We start from the raw sequence: 18,665 nt of genomic DNA, 5'->3' as shown, positions 1-18,665 counted from the left end.
CCTCCCACTCCACAGCCAACGGGGATTGAAAAAATGAAGGTAAAAATCAACTTCTGTCAGCTGCAGGGGTGGGAGGGAGGGTGACTTTCTCCCTGCAGCTCACGCTCAGACAGCACTGTGCTTCTGTCTGAGAGTGAGCTGTTCAAAAGGACATCCCGGTGTCCGTCCAGGCCCTGCGCCAGACGGAAGACAGGGAGTCTGAAAGCTGGACTGTCCAGCCTAAAACCGGACCTCTGGCCACCCTAGGGGCAGACTGCTGTGGAGTTCACAGTTAAGGGGACGGTCTGCTATGGAGGTCAGTGTTAAGGGGAAGATTGATGTAGAGGCCACTGTTAAGGGGACGGGGTGTGGTGGAAATCACAGTTAAGGAGATGGGGTACTGTGGAGGTCACTAATAAAGGGGTGTCCGCTGTGAAGGTCACTGTTAAAGGGACTGGCTACTGTCGAAATCACTGATAAAGGGGCAGGATGCTGTGGAGGTCACTGTTAAAGGGGCAGGCGCTGTGAAGGTCTCTATTAAGGGGTCAGGGAACTGCGGAGGTCACAGTTAAGGTGACGGTCCGCTATGGAGGTCAGTGTTAAGGGGTGGGATGCTGTGGAAGTCACTGTTAAGGGGGCGGGTGTTGTGGAGGTCACATTTTAAGGGGACAGGGAACTGCAGATGTCACTGTTATAGTGGATACTGTCGATATATTTTAACGACACACACAAACATTAAATGAAATAGATTAAATATACCCGTGCGAAGCTGGCTCCTTCTGCTAGTGTATATATATATATATATATATATATATACACACACAGTCACATTACACTATTATTTATGACAACTTCCTACTTTCAACATCTGCTCATGAAGGAGGTCCTGTGTCATAAGCTGGCTTGGTGGGTGTATAAGGTGTGTGATGGGCTGTCTGCAGACATATCCTTTGTTGCTGTCATAGGTAAAAGGGGCGATTTATCAGCGTTATAAATAGGGATGATTACTGGCTTTCGGGCCAAGGGTGGCTATATTTTTTAAACGGTACAGTTTGTGAATTGTTCATGTTGTGGTGAAAATGTATTGTGAGTGGACAAATGGCACCATTGTGAATAAGCTCTGCTCTAATGCCATCAGATGTAAGGCAGCTATCCTATAAGTGAATGTCTGACCCTAATAACTAGGCCTTGAGACATAGTATAAGATTATAAATAAGCCAACACTTCATCTGGAGTCAGGGGAGAAACATCAGAGAAAAACAATCTGCAACTGTTGCTGGAAAAACACAAGCTAGTCTATGGTCTGGGGGATGTTTTAGTGGCATTCTCTGAGATCACTCATCCATGTAGAAGCCACTTCCAACTGATTTGAGAATGAACCTATCCTTGCAGATCACATGCATGCGACATGTGACATGCGACACACAACTAGAAGTGTCATTGGTTAGAACAGCATGACCATGATTAGTATTACCCTGGTCTACTAATTCTCTAGACTTGAACCCATTTGAGCCTCAGTGGGACCACCTTGATTGTTGGGTTCGAACCATTTAATTATTCTTTGAAAATAGGATTTTTTTTAAACTTATACTTGAACTGTGTGATTTTTATATTGCAGTCGCTGTATGTGCCCAGGCAGCAATCCACTATGCCATGATGAGCCTGGTTCAATATTGTATCGGCACATGAGCATAACATCAGACAGAAGTGTTCCCTCTGACATATTCCAAATCCAGGCCACCAGTGTGTATCCTAGAGCATACAATACCTTCCAGATTCGGTCAGGAAATGAACAAGGCGATTTCTATATTAGGGTAAGTGACAATTTTAAAGGTTATTCCAATGCAATAAAAAAGTGTTCCCACAGGCTGCACATGCTGTAAAAACATTAACATAAGATACCTCACCAATCCTCTGGCTCTGCTGTTCTGATGGTGACTGGGTCCCTGCCTCACTCCACTTCCTGCTCCTGTCTCGACACAGCAAGAAATGGATGGCAGCAGCAGTGAACCACTTCAGCCACTGATTGGCTGCACATCTTTCCCAGCCGTGGATCACATAGTGTGCACTACTCAGTATGGCATCTACATAAGGGGACAGTTAGAGAGATAATCCCACCTTGGCCTTATATAACATATTTGTAACTCCTATGGAAGTGGAGAGAACCACGCACATGCACCTCCCGCTCTCCATTCATTCTCTGCCTGAATGCGGTTGCTGGTGATCACCTTACCAGGTGGATTGGTGGGCTCCAGTTCTCCAAATAGGTGCAAGTGTCAGAGGTGTATAACTCCCTAAGGGTACATGCAGACTTATAGGATTAATGTGCGGAGAATCCGCACTGAAATCCGCAGGTGTTCGCAGGCAAATCTGTGCGGTCAATCCACATCAATTGGTGCGGAATTGCATGCAGATTTGTGTGCAGATTTGGTGCGGATTTTACTAAGTGAATGAAGAAAATCCGGTCAGGAAAGATAAAATAAATTGACATGCTGCGGATTTTAAAATTCACGCAGAAAAAAATCTGCATTGTGTGCTTTGAGAATTTCAAATTCTCATAGAATACAATGTACATGACCTACGGTGCGGATTTTCCCGTGCATTTAGCCTAAATGTCCAAAATGTATTAGTTTTGGTGTTTTTTGCTGCACATCTCCCCCATAAAACAGCATGTGTCTTTTTCTTGTAAGAAGGCATGCAAATGAACTCTTAGCAAGCTCTGCCAGCACCGCCACCAGATGTAAAGCTGGATTTACACAGGCTGACTGTGCGGCCAATTGTAGGAAAGGAAGTGTTCCTTCCCGACAGTTGGCTGCTTGCTCAGTGAAGGAGACTGCTGCAATTACACGCTACTGTGATGCCTAGTGCTTATACATCATTATGGTTTCTGAGCAGCAGATCGCTGTTTAGACAACACGATCTGCTGCCATGATTGGTGATGTCTGCATGAACGATAGGATCATCCGATGAAAAAGCATTTTGCTTGATCATCGGGTGATCAGTAGCACATTTACATGGCCAGATCGTCGGAAACGACTGTTCACAAGAACAGTATTTCCTGATAATCTGCCCAATTCTCGGGCCCTGTAAATGCACCTTAAGGCTTATATTAAACAAGCAGATAATCAGGCAGATTATAGCTAACAAGTGTTCAAAGGAATGAGTGTTAGCGATGATCTGCCTGTGTAATACTGCCACAAATTACACAATGAACACGATGCTTGGGCAATCAGAATCTTTCAGCAGGTTTTAAAATCATCGCTTACTGACGGCAGATAGTCCTGTCTAATCACGATCTGCTGCGGCAAACAATGATTCTGTTTAGGGAGAAGCGATGGAATTGCTTGTCCCCATACTGTGGAGGAGATTGCTGCATGTACTAGCAGCGGTCTTCTCCGCTAACGAGCAGGCAATTGCCAGGAAGGAATGTTTTCCTCCGGACAATTGCCTTGCTGATCTGCACTTGCAATAGAAGCCTAAAGCCTCATTCACACGTCCGTGCTCAAATCCGTGAGCAGGTGGTCAGTGATGCATCCGTGAAGCTGTCCGTGAAGGATCTGTTTTTTGCTGTCCGTGTTGCATCCGTGTTTCACTGACACTAAACAGCTGAATTTTTTTTTTCAAAGCAAAGCATCTCTTCCTAATGATCCGTGAAACACGGATGCAACACGGATGGCATCTGTGCTTTTCACTGACACATAGACTATAATAGATGTGATGGATCTGTGAACGGACAAAATAGAGCATGCATCCGTACTGAAAACACCGTGGACCGTGCTAAAACACTGATGTCTAAAAACGCACATTAAAATGAATGGGGACGTGTGCTGTCCGTGGAACACTGACGTGTGAATGAGGCTTAAGGCAGCTATCCTATAAGTCAATGTTTGACCCTTAAAATAGAACCTGACATGAGTTGGATAATAAATGAGCCAGTACCTCATCTACTGTTATAAGGAAACATTGACTTATAGGATAGCTGCCTTACATTTGGTGGAGTTAGAGGCAGAGCTTGTTAGGAGCTTATTTGCATTCCTTTCTTCCCAGAATTCCAGATGAGCATGTATGGCTTATAAACCTCCTCCCGCCAAATGCACTTTTGATGGCATTTTTTTTCTTTACACGTGTGAAAAAATGCTGTAGCTACAACATACTGTCATTTAAGGTAAAAAAAAACATGAACAAAAAAAGGCATAGCAATTGAATCCAGAAATGCCCGTTTGCATTAGTTTTAAGAATCCATAGACTAACACCAAAAATTGCATGTAAAAAAACTGCTTTTCTCACAGATACTATAAATAGCATTGCATGCCGTATTACTGAGGAAATCTTCCCTAGAAGTATTGCTTCCAAAGGACAATACAGTTTGGTTCCTCATAGAGCTTATTATACTGTGGCACATGTGGTACACAAGGGTCCCTAGGGATTCCTTATACCATGGCACAGGAACATAAAGTCCTTTAGAAAGTCATGCATGCTGGCACAAAATCTCCTCTAAAGATAAATTCAGTATATGGCCATTTTCCTGCTGCCAATTTCAATTTTAAGGCCCCTTTCATACGGGCAAGAATTCCGTGCAGGTGCAATGCGTTTCTCATGCAACGCAGGCCCCATATAAATGAATGGGTCTGCGTGAAAATCGCAAGCATCTGCAAGCAAGTGCAGATTTTCACGCATGGTTGCTAGGAGATGATGTAAGCAAATTGATAAAAGTCAATTTACTGTATTATTTTCACTTATTACATGATTCTAAAGAAAAATAATAGAATTCTTAATACAGAATGCTTACTAAAAACTGCTTGAGGGGTTAAAAAATAAATAAAAATTAACTCACCTCATCCTGTTGTTCGCTCAGCCGGCATCATCTTCTTTCAGGACCTGCCAAAGGACCTTTGATGACGTAATTGCACTCACCACGTGGTGAGGTCAGCGCAGGTCCTGCTGAATGAAGATAGAAATCTTCTATCTTCGTTCAGCAGGACCTGTGCTGACGTCACTACTTGGTGAGCGCAATTACATCATCAAAGGTCCTTTGGCAGGTCCTGAAAGAAGAAAAAAGAAGATGATGCCGGCTGAGCGAACAGCAGGATGAGGTGAGTTGATTATTTATTTATTTTTAACCCCTCAAGCAACATTTTAGTAAGCATTCTGTGTTAAGAATGCTAATATTTTCCTTTATAACCATGTTATAAGGGAAAATAATAAAATCTACAGAACACCTAACCCAAACTTCAGTGAAGAAGTCCGGGTTCGGGTCTGGGTACCACAGTCAGTTTTTTATTACGCGCGTGCAAAACGCATTCCACTCGCGCAATAAAAACCGAACATCGAAAAGCAATCTCAATCAAAACTGACTGCAATTGCGTACCTACTCGCACGATTTTCCCTGATCGCAGAAGCAATGCATCCAAACCTAATCCGGACACGCTCGTCTGCAAGGGGCCTAAGTTGCTTGTTCTTTATGAATCAGAATTAAACAGATGTTTCCTTCTTTTACAGCAAATAAACAACATCAGTGCAATGCTTGTCCTGGCACGTCCTATCAAAGGTCCTCAGGAGTTTGTCCTGGATCTTGAAATGCTGACCTCCAACTCTCTACTTACCTACAGCTCTGTCCTGAGACTTACCATTATTGTGGGAGCACATCCCTTTTAGACAACAAGTATCATTGGCCACTGAGCTATTAAGTAATTTTCATTCATTGGTATTTTATTTATTTTCTTTTTTATTAAACACAGTCTGTGTTTTGAAAGAGACAATGGGGTCATTTATCAAACTGGTGTAAAGTAGAACTGGCTTAGTTGCCCATAGCAACCAATCAGATTCCACCTTTCATTTTCCAAAGGAGCTGTCAAAAATGAAAGGTCGAATTTGATTGGTTGCTATGGGCAACTAAGGCAGTTCTACTTTACACCAGTTTGATAAATGATCCAAAACGTCTTTCAGTGCAAGGCAATTTCATGTCTGGCACTGAAAGGTGAAGTCCTTGTCTCTAATATAGGATAGCATCCAAAATATGGCCAGGCTCTCTGTGTAATACAGTATGACTACACACAGTTATACTACCAGGCTTTGTAAGACTGTGATTCAGGTTCCAAATGGTCACATTTTAATATCTACATTACCCCTGCAAGACCTGAACCCCCATGATCCAAACTGAAGTTAGTTCACTAACTCGGAACTGGGGGGTACATCAATAAAGATTATAAAATGCTGGTGTGTTATGAATGTCTGAAACCAACAATAATGGTTCCACTGGGGACAGGCTAAAGTGCACTGCTTTCATGGGGATTATACAATACATTCCGTTGATAGTTGTTTAGTTTCTTGCTTATGGCATCATTTTATTATTTAAAGAATGAAGAGCTGAACTCATGGTACATGAGCTACTACTACTAGTTTATTATATTGTGTGTTTTCCTTTTTACAAGCTGTTATTAAATTATAAGATTTCCATAGGTTTACGTTGAGCAAAGTAAAACCTAAATAACAATGTATGTGCTAGATGGGTGTTCAGTGCATGGCTTCTACAATGGGTGTGGAATTTATGGTGTATAAACATTGTTTAGCAGCCCAACTCTCTGTATATTATCCCCATCCTTGTAAATTACTCCTCTTTGTAATATTTTCTTATTGTCCATTAATAAAGAAAAAAAAAAAAGTCCTGTGGTCTGTCTATGAGGGTGGGGAATGAAAGTCCGTTGTCCTGGATTTACCTCAAAGCAGTTCTCCAACTTAGGCTACTTTCACACTTGCGGCAGAGGATTCCGGAAGGCAGTTCCGTCGCCGAAACAGCCTGCCAGATCCGTCAAAACGTATGCCAATTGAAGGCATTTGTAAAAAAAAGAGTAAAATAAGTCCTAGGTTTCAATGGTACTTGCTCTGCTGGTCTCCTTGAATGAAGTGGGTTCTTCACAATTATAAAATGTCAATCTGGTGGGACCGCGCTGCTTCTCATTCACACAGAGCTTTTTTCCTCGAATGTAGGTATTCACTTAATCCGGCTCAAGACAGACACCTCTAGATTAAATCGCAGTATACTTCCACCCAGGTTGGTAAGCTCAACATGTAATCTCTGCATAGTTCAGAACCACCCACACCTCTATGCTGAGCCGTCGTGGGCTATCTGCAAGATGTCATAAACCGCACAATAGTGAGAGTACCACCAGCACAGTTAAAATCCTGTTTTATTATACTCACAGAAAGAAAGTAATTTTTCAGCATGTCATTACAACAATGGCTGTACTAAAGACCATTGTTGTAATGACATGTTGTAGCATGCTGCGTTTTTTTATCTCTGTCCTGATCAGTCAAAAAAGACTGAACTGAAGACATGGTGAACGGATTGCTCTCCATTCAGTATGCAAAATCAGTTCTTTTCCGGTAAAGAGCCTCTAGGACGGAACTCAGTGCCGGAAAAGAAAAACGCTAGTGTGAAACAACATTATATATATATATATATATATATATATATATATATATTATACATAAAAATGAGTTTCTGTCTGTCTTTATCAAATCTGGCCCACAGGTACATCAGGTGTCCGGGAAGGTTTTAGACCGGGTCTCAGATCTCTAGGACGTACCGTTCCTGAGATATTTCCCCAAAATTACCCACATTAGCCAATACAAGCCTGCAAGTCTTTCTCTTCAAATCCCAACTGCCATAAACAAAGTTTTACTCCAGGTTTCCATAACAACCCAGCCATTTTTCTTTACTGCTTAACCACCTCAGCTCCCCTAGCTTAAACACCCTTAATGGCCAGACCACTTTTTACAATTCTGCACTACACTACTGTCACCGTTTATTGCTCGTTCATGCAACTTACCACCCAAATGAATTTTACCTAATTTTCTTCTCACTAATAGAGCTTTAATTTGGTGGTATTTCATTGCTGCTGACAATTTTCCTTTTTTTGTTATTAATCAAAATTTACCGAAATTTTAGCAAAAAAATGACACTTTTCACTTTCAGTTGTAATTTTTTTTGAAAAAACGACATCTATATATAAATTTATCTCTAAATTTATTGTTCTACATATCTTTGATGAAAAAAAAATGTTTGGGTAAAAAAAAAAAATGGTTTGGGAAAAAGTTATAGCGTTTACAAACTATGGTACAAAAATGTGAATTTCCGCTTTTTGAAGCAGCTCTGACTTTCTGAGCACCTGTCATGTTTCCTGAGGTTCTACAATGCCCAGACAGTAGAAAATCCCCACAAATTACCCCATTTCGGAAAGTAAACACCCTAAGGTATTCGCTGATGGGCATAGTGAGTTCATAGAACTTTTTATTTTTTGTCACAAGTTAGCGGAAAATGATTTTTTTTTTCTTACAAAGTCTCATATTCCACTAACTTGTGAAAAAAATAAAAACTTCCATGAACTCACTATGCCCATGTACCTTGGGGTGTCTTCTTTCCAAAATGGGGTCACTTGTGGGGTAGTTATACTGCCATGGCATTTTAGGGACCCTAATGTGTGAGAAGTAGTTTGAAATCAAAATGTGTAAAAAATGCCCTGTGAAATCCTAAAGGTGCTCTTTGGAATGTGGGCCCCTTTGCCCACCTAGGCTGCAAAAAAGTGTCACATGTGGTATCAACATACTCAGGAGAAGTTTGGCAATGTGTTTTGGGGTGTCTTTTTACATATACCCATGCTGGCTGAGAGAAATATCTCGGCAAAAGACAACTTTTCCCATTTTTTAATACAAAGTTGGCATTTGACCAAGATAGTTATCTCACCCAGCATGGGTATATGTAAAATGACAGCCCAAAACACATTGCCCAACTTCTCCTGAGTACAGCGATACCACATGTGTGACACTTTTTTGCAGCCTAGATGCGCAAAGGGGCCCAAATTAATTTTAGGAGGACATTTTTAGACATTTGGATCCCAGACTTCTTCTCACGCTTTAGGGCCCCTAAAATGCCAGGGCAGTATAAATACCCCACATGTGACCACATTTTGGAAAGAAGACACCCCAAGGGATCCAATGAGGTGCATGGCGAGTTTTTTTTTTTTTGGCACAAGTTAGCGGAAATTGTTTTTTCTCACAAAGTCTCCCTTTCCGCTAACTTGGGATACAAATTTCAATCTTTCATGGACTCAATATGCCCCTCATACCTTGGGATGTCTTCTTTCCAAAATGGGGTAATTTGTGGGGTGTTTGTACTGCCCTGGCATTTGAGGGTCTCCGCAATCATTACATGTATGGCCAGCATTAGTTGCTTCTGCTATTCTCCTTATATTGAGCATACGGGTAATGAAATTTTTTTTTTTCGTTCAGCCTCTGGGCTGATGAACGGTACAGATTTCTTCATTCGCATCGATCAATGTGGATGAAAAAATCTCTGCCCAAAAAAAAAAAGGAGGGGAAAGGCGTCTGCCAGGACATAGGAGCTCCGCCCAACATCCAAACCCACTAAGCTCGTATGCCCTGGCAAACCCGATTTCTCCATTCACATCAATCGATGTGGATGAATAAATCATTGCCGGGATTTTTTTAATTTTTTTTTTATATACAAAGTGTTTGCCAAAGCATATGAACCCCGCCACCCCCTCAGCTCATATGCCTCGGCAAAAGTATCTTTTACTGCAGAGAAGAAATCTCGTCTTGCAGCGCCACATACACAGACTTTTGTGTAATCTGACAGCAGCGCAATGCTTCTGTCAGAATGCACATCAGTGCTGCAGCTAGTCGATCGGTTGGTCCACCTGGAAGGTAAAAAAAACTAAACAAAAAAGAAAAAACCAGGCTGCAACACAATAAATTTATTAACTTTATAATAACATTTGAACGGAAAATATGAACTTTATTTAACTTTTTGAACAGAATGTTAACTTTTTTGCATACCGGTGATTTTTTTTTTGATTTTTTTTTACCTTTATAGGACAAACCTCTCCTTCCCCATGGGACAATGTGCAAAGCGCAAATTGCCCAAAGATGTGGCGAAGTACATTATGCACTTTGTCCCAGGTGAAAGGAGAGGTTTGCAGCAGCTGTGAGTGAAAGGGCCCCAATAGCCCTGTGTGCCTGTCCTGTGTAACGCAATCCCTATGCTAAGTGTACCTGTGTGTGGTACTTCCGGAAACACTCCCCAAAGCATAGGGCAGGGTGGTCAGGGCAGTCAGAACAGAAATAGCGGGTGTCACGCCTTATTCCACTCCTGCTACAGACACGACATCTTTTTCGGGGTGACGGTTGGGTTGAGGTACCAGCAACGACATTGGGAAAATGTCGCTCGTGTAGACGGCTCACTACACTGGTCGTTGGGGCCACGGAACCTCCTGGACACAGGAGGTTCTCGATGATCTCTTCCTGAAATTTGAGGAAGGATCCTGTTCTCCCAGCCTTACTGTAGAGAACAAAACTATTATATACAGCCAATTGAATCAAATATACAGACATCTTCTTATACCAGCGTCTGGTGCGTTGGGAAACTAAATAAGGAGCCAACATCTGGTCATTGAAGTCCACCCCTCCCATGAGCGAATTATAGTCGTGGACCGAGAGGGGCTTTTTTAATGACACTGGTTGCTCGTTCAATTTGTATTGTCGTGTCTGCGTGAATGGAGGAGAGCATGTAAACGTCACGCTTGTCTCTCCATTTCACCGCGAGCAGTTCTTCGTTACACAAGGCAGCCCTCTCCCCCCTTGCAAGACGGGTGGTAACGAGCCGTTGGGGCACACTTGTGTAGAAATTGTCCACATAAAGATGGTACCCCTTGCCAAATAAGGGTGACACCAAGTCCCAGACTGTCTTCCCACTGCTCCCCAGGTAGTCAGGGCAACCGACCGGCTCCAGGGTCTGATCTTTACCCTCATAGATCTGAAATTTGTGGGTATAGCCTGTGGCCCTTTCACAGAGCTTATATAATTTGACCTCATACAGGGCGCGCTTGCTTGGGATGTATTGTTTGAAGCTAAGGCGCCCGGTAAAATGTATAAGGGGGGGCGTGGCTTGGCCTGGCTGTCCGGCAAGATGGCTGTGTGAGTGAGGAGCTCCGCTGCCCAGACACTACATAAGAGCTTTATAAGCACGGTGCCCAGGTCTCATGGGGAAATCGCTACCCACTAGAAGAACAAGAGGAAGCCCGGCACCCCACCTGAGGACCCACGACATCACAGTCTTCCTGGATCGCCGCGCTGCTGTTCCTGCTGCTCTGGGAGGCCTGAGGCGCGAAACCGCGGCGGGAGCCATCACAGGAGGAGGAAGTAGTTAAGCTCTCCTGCCACAACGCGCTGCCCGCAGCGCCTCTGTAACAGTGAGTGGCTCTCCTTTGTCTCCGCTAGCGGAGGAGTTCACATACAAGCCGAAAGATCAGAGGGGGACATCGGGTGCGGTGAGACAGCTGCAGGGGGCTGAATACACCACAAGCATGCCGCCTAAAATGGCGCCGAAGCGCATTAACCCCTCAGCTACACCAACGCAGCGCAGGAGGGACTGGGCAGATGCTCTGAGGACCCTGACCACATTCATGGTAAGGAGAAAAGTGGGGGAGATGACGCGCCCTGGGACTCACAGTCTGATATCAATGAAGACATGGAAGATGGCGCTCTACAATTGTCACAGGCCTCTGCCTCCCTAAGGCAGTCGCTGCAACATCTCCCTACTAAAGAGGACTTTAGAAATTTAATAGTAGAAGTCAGGGACATGTTTAAGGCTGAAATCTCATCCTTGCGCCAGGACTTTCAACAGGTTACAGCCAGGGTGGACTCTCTGGAAATTGAGCACGACACTACACGCAAATACATTGCTCACCTCCAATCTACTGTTGTGAAGTGCACCCAAGTGGTCCGAGATAACACTAGACACTTGGAGGACCTGGACAATAGGGGTCGCAGACATAATATTAGGGTGCGGGGCCTGCCTGAATCGGACTCTGAGGAGAATTTACATGAGGTTTTAAATGGGCTATTTAACTCTATTTTAGACTAAATATGAGAGATGAAATGACCTGATCTGCTGGGTCTTGAGCTATAAATTGATGCTCGCCTCCTACAGTTTATGCCGCTGTGACGGGTGGCAGATGTTCCTCATATGTTTTTAGTGCCTAATTTTTCTAGAAAAACATGTTATTGGGCTTTTTAAGGACCTCAGTTACTACGCATATTGTTCAAACAATGTTTGGTTATCTATGTCGGGTGTGCTCTACCATGTCACCACAGGGGGGATTGATCCTACTTGCCCTCTTCCTTTTCTCAGATCTCTATAGAGTTGGGGAGAAGAGATTGGGCTATATTATATGTTCTATGCCTTCTCTGATTGCCCCCATATGGACGTCCAATGTTTAGATATTTCCTGTTCATATCTTCTTTATGTACTCGTCTTTTGTGTTACCTTGTACCCTCTTGTGTCGCGTATCATGTTATCTGTTTAATGTATCTGATGATATCGATGATTTTTTTCAGATTCTCTACTGGAAGAATCGGGATGTGATCTCCTGGGGGAATGACATTTACTGCCAAAATAGCAAGTATATGGTGCAGCCAATCTTTATGCTATGATCAAGTGTATGTCCTTGAACGTCAAAGGCCTGAACTCCAATGTCAAACGGAAGCTGGCCTTGACGGAATGTCGTGCCCAGAGGGCGGATATAGTCTTCCTCCAGGAGACACACTTCAATAACACAGGGACATTTAAATTTGCTAAATGACTATTCCCAAGGGCTTACTTGGCCTCTAGTAGGCAGAAAAAGGCAGGAATGGCGATCCTTCTATCTGCTAATTGTCCTCTTCAAGTGACCGATCAGATCTCTGACCCTCAGGGGCATTATGTAATTGTGCAGGCCATCCTACATGGCACTTCTTTAGTGTTATGTAATCTTTATGCCCCGAATGCCAAGCAGATTCCTTTCATCACCAAGGTGTTCACTAAAGTATCTCATTTGTTACCAGCAGCACTCATTGTGGGGGGTGACTTCAATGTCTCTTTCTCTGAAACATTTGACAGGCAGGCACTGACAGGGAAACTACCTTCTAGAGAACAGGCCAGGCTTTCGCGTCTTTTCAGGCGCCTGGTGAGACGATTTGGGTTGTTTGACCTATGGAGAGTGAACTATCCCACATCTAAAACATACACGTTCTACTCCCGTCCTCATAGTACGCACTCGCATAGATTATTTCTTAGGTAATGTTCCTACAATGCGTTTAATGGTAGATGCTGATATAGGATCTATCTCATGGTCAGACCATGCGCCAATTTTTTTTAAATTAAGTACTAAACATCCGATAACTAAGGTTTGTCATTGGCGGTTGAATGAAAGCCTACTCTCTAACCTAGGCAGGAGCTACAGGAGGGCCTATCGGAATATTTTTGTATAAATCAGCAATCAGTTTCCTCGGTAACCACTCTATGGGAGGCGCATAAAGCTGTCTTTAGGGGTAACTGCATAGCCATTGGTTCCAAATTAAAAAAGGACAGGAATATGCAATATTGCTCTATCAGGAAAGATTTGGAAGGTCTGGAGGGTCAATTGGGATCCCGTAGTTCCCGTCATCTTTTAAGGCGTATAGTTATGTTGAGAGCTAAGTTAAGAGACTTAGCACTGGTAAAGACAGACAAGCTACTCTTATACTCCAGACAGCGTTACTATGCCTAGGGGAATAAGTCACACACACTCTTGGCGAAACAACTACAGGACTCCACTTTAGCGAACACTCCGACGGCCTTGAGACAGGCTGATGGCACTATCACTTATGATCCAAATAAAATTATGTCCATCTTCCAGAAATATTATGAGAATTTGTATTCCCTTCCCCTGCAGGTGGCAAGGGATCCTGTACAGCAACGTGACCAGTTCTCAGCTCTTTTTTTTAAAGTGTAGGTTACCTAAATTGTCCAGCGACCTAGCAGCAGCTACACTTAACACCCAAATTACAGCAGAAGAAATAACCGAAGTGATTAATAGTCTGCCAAACCGTAAGTCACCGGGGCCGGATGGTCTACCATACCTTTATTGCAAGACATATATAGACACTCTACTCCCCCACATGGCCTTTAACTCCTTCTTGGAGGGCTACCCTGTACCTGACACGATGTTGCAGTCTTTTATTACCCTCATACCTAAACCAGACAAAGATCATATGGACTGTGCGAACTATCGTCCTATAGCCCTCCTTAATTCAGACTTGAAGATATTTACAAAGCTCTTGGCAAACAGACACGTCAGCTTGCTTCCAAGTCTGATTCACAAAGACCAGGTTGGTTTTGTGTTGCATCGCCAAGGAGGTGATAACACAAGAACTATAGATCTGATAGATGTTCTTAATAGGAGGAAACAGCAAGCATTGGTGTTAGGCCTAGACGCAGAAAAGGCCTTTGATCGCCTGAGTTGACCTTTTATGTTTTCTGCGCTGAGTTGTTTTGGTATAGGGGGACCCTTCCTGAACGCTATACGAGCCCTCTACACTCGCCCTACGGCCTTTGTGAAAATGACACACGCCCAGTCGAAACTGATACCCATCCACAATGGCACGAGGCAGGGCTGCCCGTTGTCCCCATTGCTATTTGTATTATGTATAGAGCCGCTGGCGGTGCTAATATGGGCTCATCCTGACATTCAAGGGGTAGAAGTAAACAGAGTGGCTTTTAAATTGTCACTCTTTGCTGATGACATTCTTCTGACGCTTACAAATTTACATATCTCACTGCCAAATTTATTTCAGGTCATAGAGGAATACAGTAAGCTATCTGGGTATAAGATCAATAGGTCAAAGACAGAGGCATTGCCTATTAATCTCCCTCCGGACATATTGAGTAATTTAAAAAGCAATTACCATTTCAGGTGGAATGATACCACCCTTAAGTATTTAGGAGTGAAATGAACGAAAACATATGGTAACCTATATACTCACAATTTTGTTCCACTTTTTCAGGAACGTAATACACTTATGACTAAGTGGATGCCCCTGCCTATCTCTTTGTTGGGGCGCATTGCAGCGGTCAAAATGACCATATTACCCAAGTTACTATACGTGATGGAGACTATTCCAGTCCCGATACCTAAAAAGGATCTAAGAGCGTTACAATCTTCTATCCTTAGGTTTGTCTGGAATGGGAAGAGACATAGAATTGCATGCAGCACTCTCACTGCCCTTAAATCACAAGGTGGTCTGGGGCTTCCTGATATAATGAAATATTACTGGGCAACGCATTTAAGTCGTATCCCGGCATGGTCCTCACTTCAGGCATTCTCTAGATGGATGGAGATTGAGAAGCTTTGGCTAGCTCCCATTCACCCCAATGCCCTCTTGTGGTCTCCTTTACCGGATGATTGCTCTGCTCAATTGTTGGGCCCTATGTCACATACGTTTAACATTTGGAAATGTTGTTGGCGGAAATTTCCATTAGTCTCTGATAGGCCCTCCTTGACCTCATTTTTATTCAACCCTGTGTTTCCGGTAGGATTGCAGGGTTTGTGCATTAAGCCATGGTTTTCTAATAAGTTATTTAGATTTGCTGATATAGTGGAATATAGAACTCTGGAGATCATATCTTTTGATTTGCTCAAGGAGAGATATAATCTGCCTCTAGATGGCAGCATTCGCAAATAAAACACTTGCTTAGATCCTTGTTTCGGGACACGAAGGTGTCTACTCCAACACAGTTTGAAAGACTATGTAAACTTTCGACCTCTACTAAAGGTCTTATATCAGATATTTATGTCCTCCTCTCAACTCCGGAATCACCTCAGGTCTTACGACATGCGTATATGTCTAAATGGGAGAGATACCTTTAAAAAGACATCTCGCCAAGTGAGTGGCAGCTTATTTGGCGTAGGGCCGCAATGTCATCCACTTGTGTGACCTTTAGGGAAAATTCGTACAAAATATTAATGTTTTGGTACCATACACCCCGGATGCTTAGACATTTGAACCCCACTGTTTCTGGTACTTGTTAGAGTTGTGATTCTGGTCAAGGGTCTCTATTCCACATCTTTTGGGACTGCTCAGTCATTTTTCCATTGTGGAAGGAAGTCCAACACCTTTTATTGCAGCTTTTTAATATTACGTTCTCATTGGACCCATACATGTTTTTATTGAACATGCCTCCAATAATACTAAAGAAGCCAGTGCTTTATTTGGTACTTCATGTTCTGTCGGCGGCGAAACGCCTTATTGCTAAGTTTTGGAAAAGACGGGACATACCTACTAAATTAGAGCTGTTTACTAGTATTGCGGAGGTCAGAAGGATGGAGTACTTGACAGCAGTCATTAATAATACGGTAGATAAATTTAATAAGGTCTGGCAGCCTTGGGATACTTTCTTTGATGAGAGCGATTAGAACCCCCTTCCCCTTTTCCTATGTCTCTCCTCTTGTGTCTTGTCTTGTCTCTTATTTGTTTCCTCGTAATATACAATATCACAATAGAGTATGTGAATCATTTTCCCGGTTTTCGGGATTTCTTAGGATAAGACGTCATTTGATTGGGTTTGATTTGAGCTGCATTTTGATGCTGTATCTGTAATGTCATTCCTGTTACTTTTTCATTTGGAATGTCTGATTTTCTAATGATCACATGAGAAATTGTACATGTATACTTTTATTATTGTACCTTTTTTCAATAAAAAAGACAATTATACAAAAAAAAATGTATAAGGGACTCGTCTACGCAGATGTTTTGCTCAGGGGTATACAAATCTGCAAATTTGGTGTTGAAGTGGTCTATGAGGGGCCGAATTTTGTAGAGCCGGTCAAAAGCTGGGTGGCCTCTGGGACGAGAGGTGCTGTTGTCGCTAAAGTGCAGGAAACGCAGGATGGCCTCAAATCGTGCCCTGGACATGGCAGCAGAGAAAATGGGCATGTGATGAATTGGGTTCGTGGACCAATATGACCGCAATTCATGCTTTTTTGTCAGGCCCATGTTGAGGAGAAGGCCCAGAAAAGTCTTCAGTTCGGAAACCTGGACGGGTTTCCACTGGAAAGACTGGGCATAAAAGCTTCCCGGGTTGGCGGCTATAAATTGAGTGGCATACCGGTTTGTTTCTGCCACGACTAAGTCAAAGAGCTCCGCAGTGAAGAACAGCTCAAAAAAAACCAGTGCCGATCCGATCTGAGCTGTCTCAACCTGAACTCCAGACTGGGCGGTGAAAGGGGGAACTACTGGTGCGGCTGAAGTTGGGGGCTGCCGATCAGAGTTTGCCAGCACCTCAGGGACTCTACGGGCCTGTCTGTGTGGTGGCTGCGACGGGGGAACTACTGCACGTGCCAATGTACCAGCTTCAACTGCCCTTCTAGTGCTCACCACTTCGCCATGTTCTACGGCAGTGCTGGTACTAGGTCCAGGATGGGCTGCGCCAGCCCCACTCTGCTGCCCTTGAAGCGGATCCTGCGCAATCTGTGATCTAGCTACACGGGGCCGGGTACGCCTGGTGGTATCAGGGACCTCAACCTCATCGTCCGAACTTTGGGTCAGACTGGCACTGCTTTCTACAGGTTCGTATTCTGACCCGCTGGATTCGTCAGATGAGGGTTCCCATTCCTCATCCGACTGGGTCAGAAGCCTGTAGGCCTCTTCAGAAGAATACCCCTTCCTTGCCATTTGGTCAACTAAATTTAGGGGGTATTACCTGAGACTACCCAAGAAAAAAAGCAAGCCTGTCTTACAAATGGGAGGCTAGCGAAGTACAGGAAGCCGCTGCGATTGATAAAAAATATCAAAACTGTTTTTTTTTTTATCGCCGCAGCGCTTGTGTAGTGATTGTGCAGTGATAAAAAAAATATATCATTTTTGTCACTGTGGCCTGATCGGGCAAACACAGCGTTTTGGGTGGAGGACGAGCTAAGGTGACACTAATACTATTATAGATCTGACTGTGATCAGTCACTGCGGTGGGCTGGGCGCTAACTGAAGCTAACTACCTATCAAAGGGGCCTAAACTAACCTAAACCTAACAGTCAATACTGCTGGAAAAAAAAAAGTGACAGTTTACACTGATCACTTTTTTCCCTTTCACTAGTGATTGACAGGGGTGATCAAGGGTTTAATTGGGGGTGATCTGGGGGCTAAATATGTTGTGCTTGGTGTACTCACTGTGATCTGTGCTCTCTGCTGGGACCAACCGATGAAAAGGACCCAGCAGAGAGCACAGAAGCCATTTAACACATTATATTTATAAATATAATGTGTTATATGGCTTGTGGTTCGTTATTTAAAAAGTCACCAACCTGCCAGCGCTGATCATTGGCTGGCAGGCTGGTGACCAACTCCTTCTGCGCCTTTTGCCGACCCGCACTGCACATGTGCGGGCCGGATATGCGCGTAATCTCACGTGATGACGCATCGATGCGTCAAGGAGGAATAACCCGGCCGCCCGCAGGACGCATCCCTGCGTTAGGCGGTCGGGAGGTGGTTAAAGGGGCAGGCACTGTGAAGGTCACTGTTAAAGGGGTGGGCACTGTGAAAGTCACTGTTAAAAGGGCGGTCATTGTAAAAGTCACTGTTAAAGGGACGGTCACTGTGAAAGTCACTGTTAAAGGGGCGGTTACTGTTAAAGGGGCAGTCACTGTGAAAGTCACTGTTAAAGGGGCGGTCACTCTGAAAGTCACTGTTAAAGGGGCGATCACTGTGAAAATCACTTTTAAAGTGTAGGTCACTGTGAAAGTCACTGTTAAAGGGGCAGTCACTGTGAAAGTCACTGTTAAAGGGGAGGTCACTGTGAAAGTCACCGTTAAAGGGCT

General features: G+C 43.6%; 1 protein-coding gene across 1 annotated transcript in view; it reads left to right on the top strand.

Annotated features, from left to right (window-relative positions):
* EFEMP2 (EGF containing fibulin extracellular matrix protein 2) overlaps window positions 1-5,726 on the top strand; it is a 77,070-nt gene extending 71,344 nt beyond the window's left edge. The window contains exons 10-11 of the mRNA XM_044269972.1: window positions 1,598-1,793; window positions 5,479-5,726. Coding sequence (XP_044125907.1) covers window positions 1,598-1,793; window positions 5,479-5,634 — 352 coding nt within the window. The 3' untranslated portion in view covers window positions 5,635-5,726. The remainder of the gene's footprint in view (window positions 1-1,597; window positions 1,794-5,478) is intronic.
* Window positions 5,727-18,665: the final 12,939 nt, after the last annotated feature.

This window comes from Bufo gargarizans, chromosome 10 (assembly GCF_014858855.1).
Source record: "Bufo gargarizans isolate SCDJY-AF-19 chromosome 10, ASM1485885v1, whole genome shotgun sequence".
In the NCBI taxonomy this organism is placed as follows: domain Eukaryota; kingdom Metazoa; phylum Chordata; class Amphibia; order Anura; family Bufonidae; genus Bufo; species Bufo gargarizans.
The sequence above is the reverse complement of the archived record's forward strand: the minus strand, read 5'-3'. Positions and strand labels throughout refer to the sequence as shown.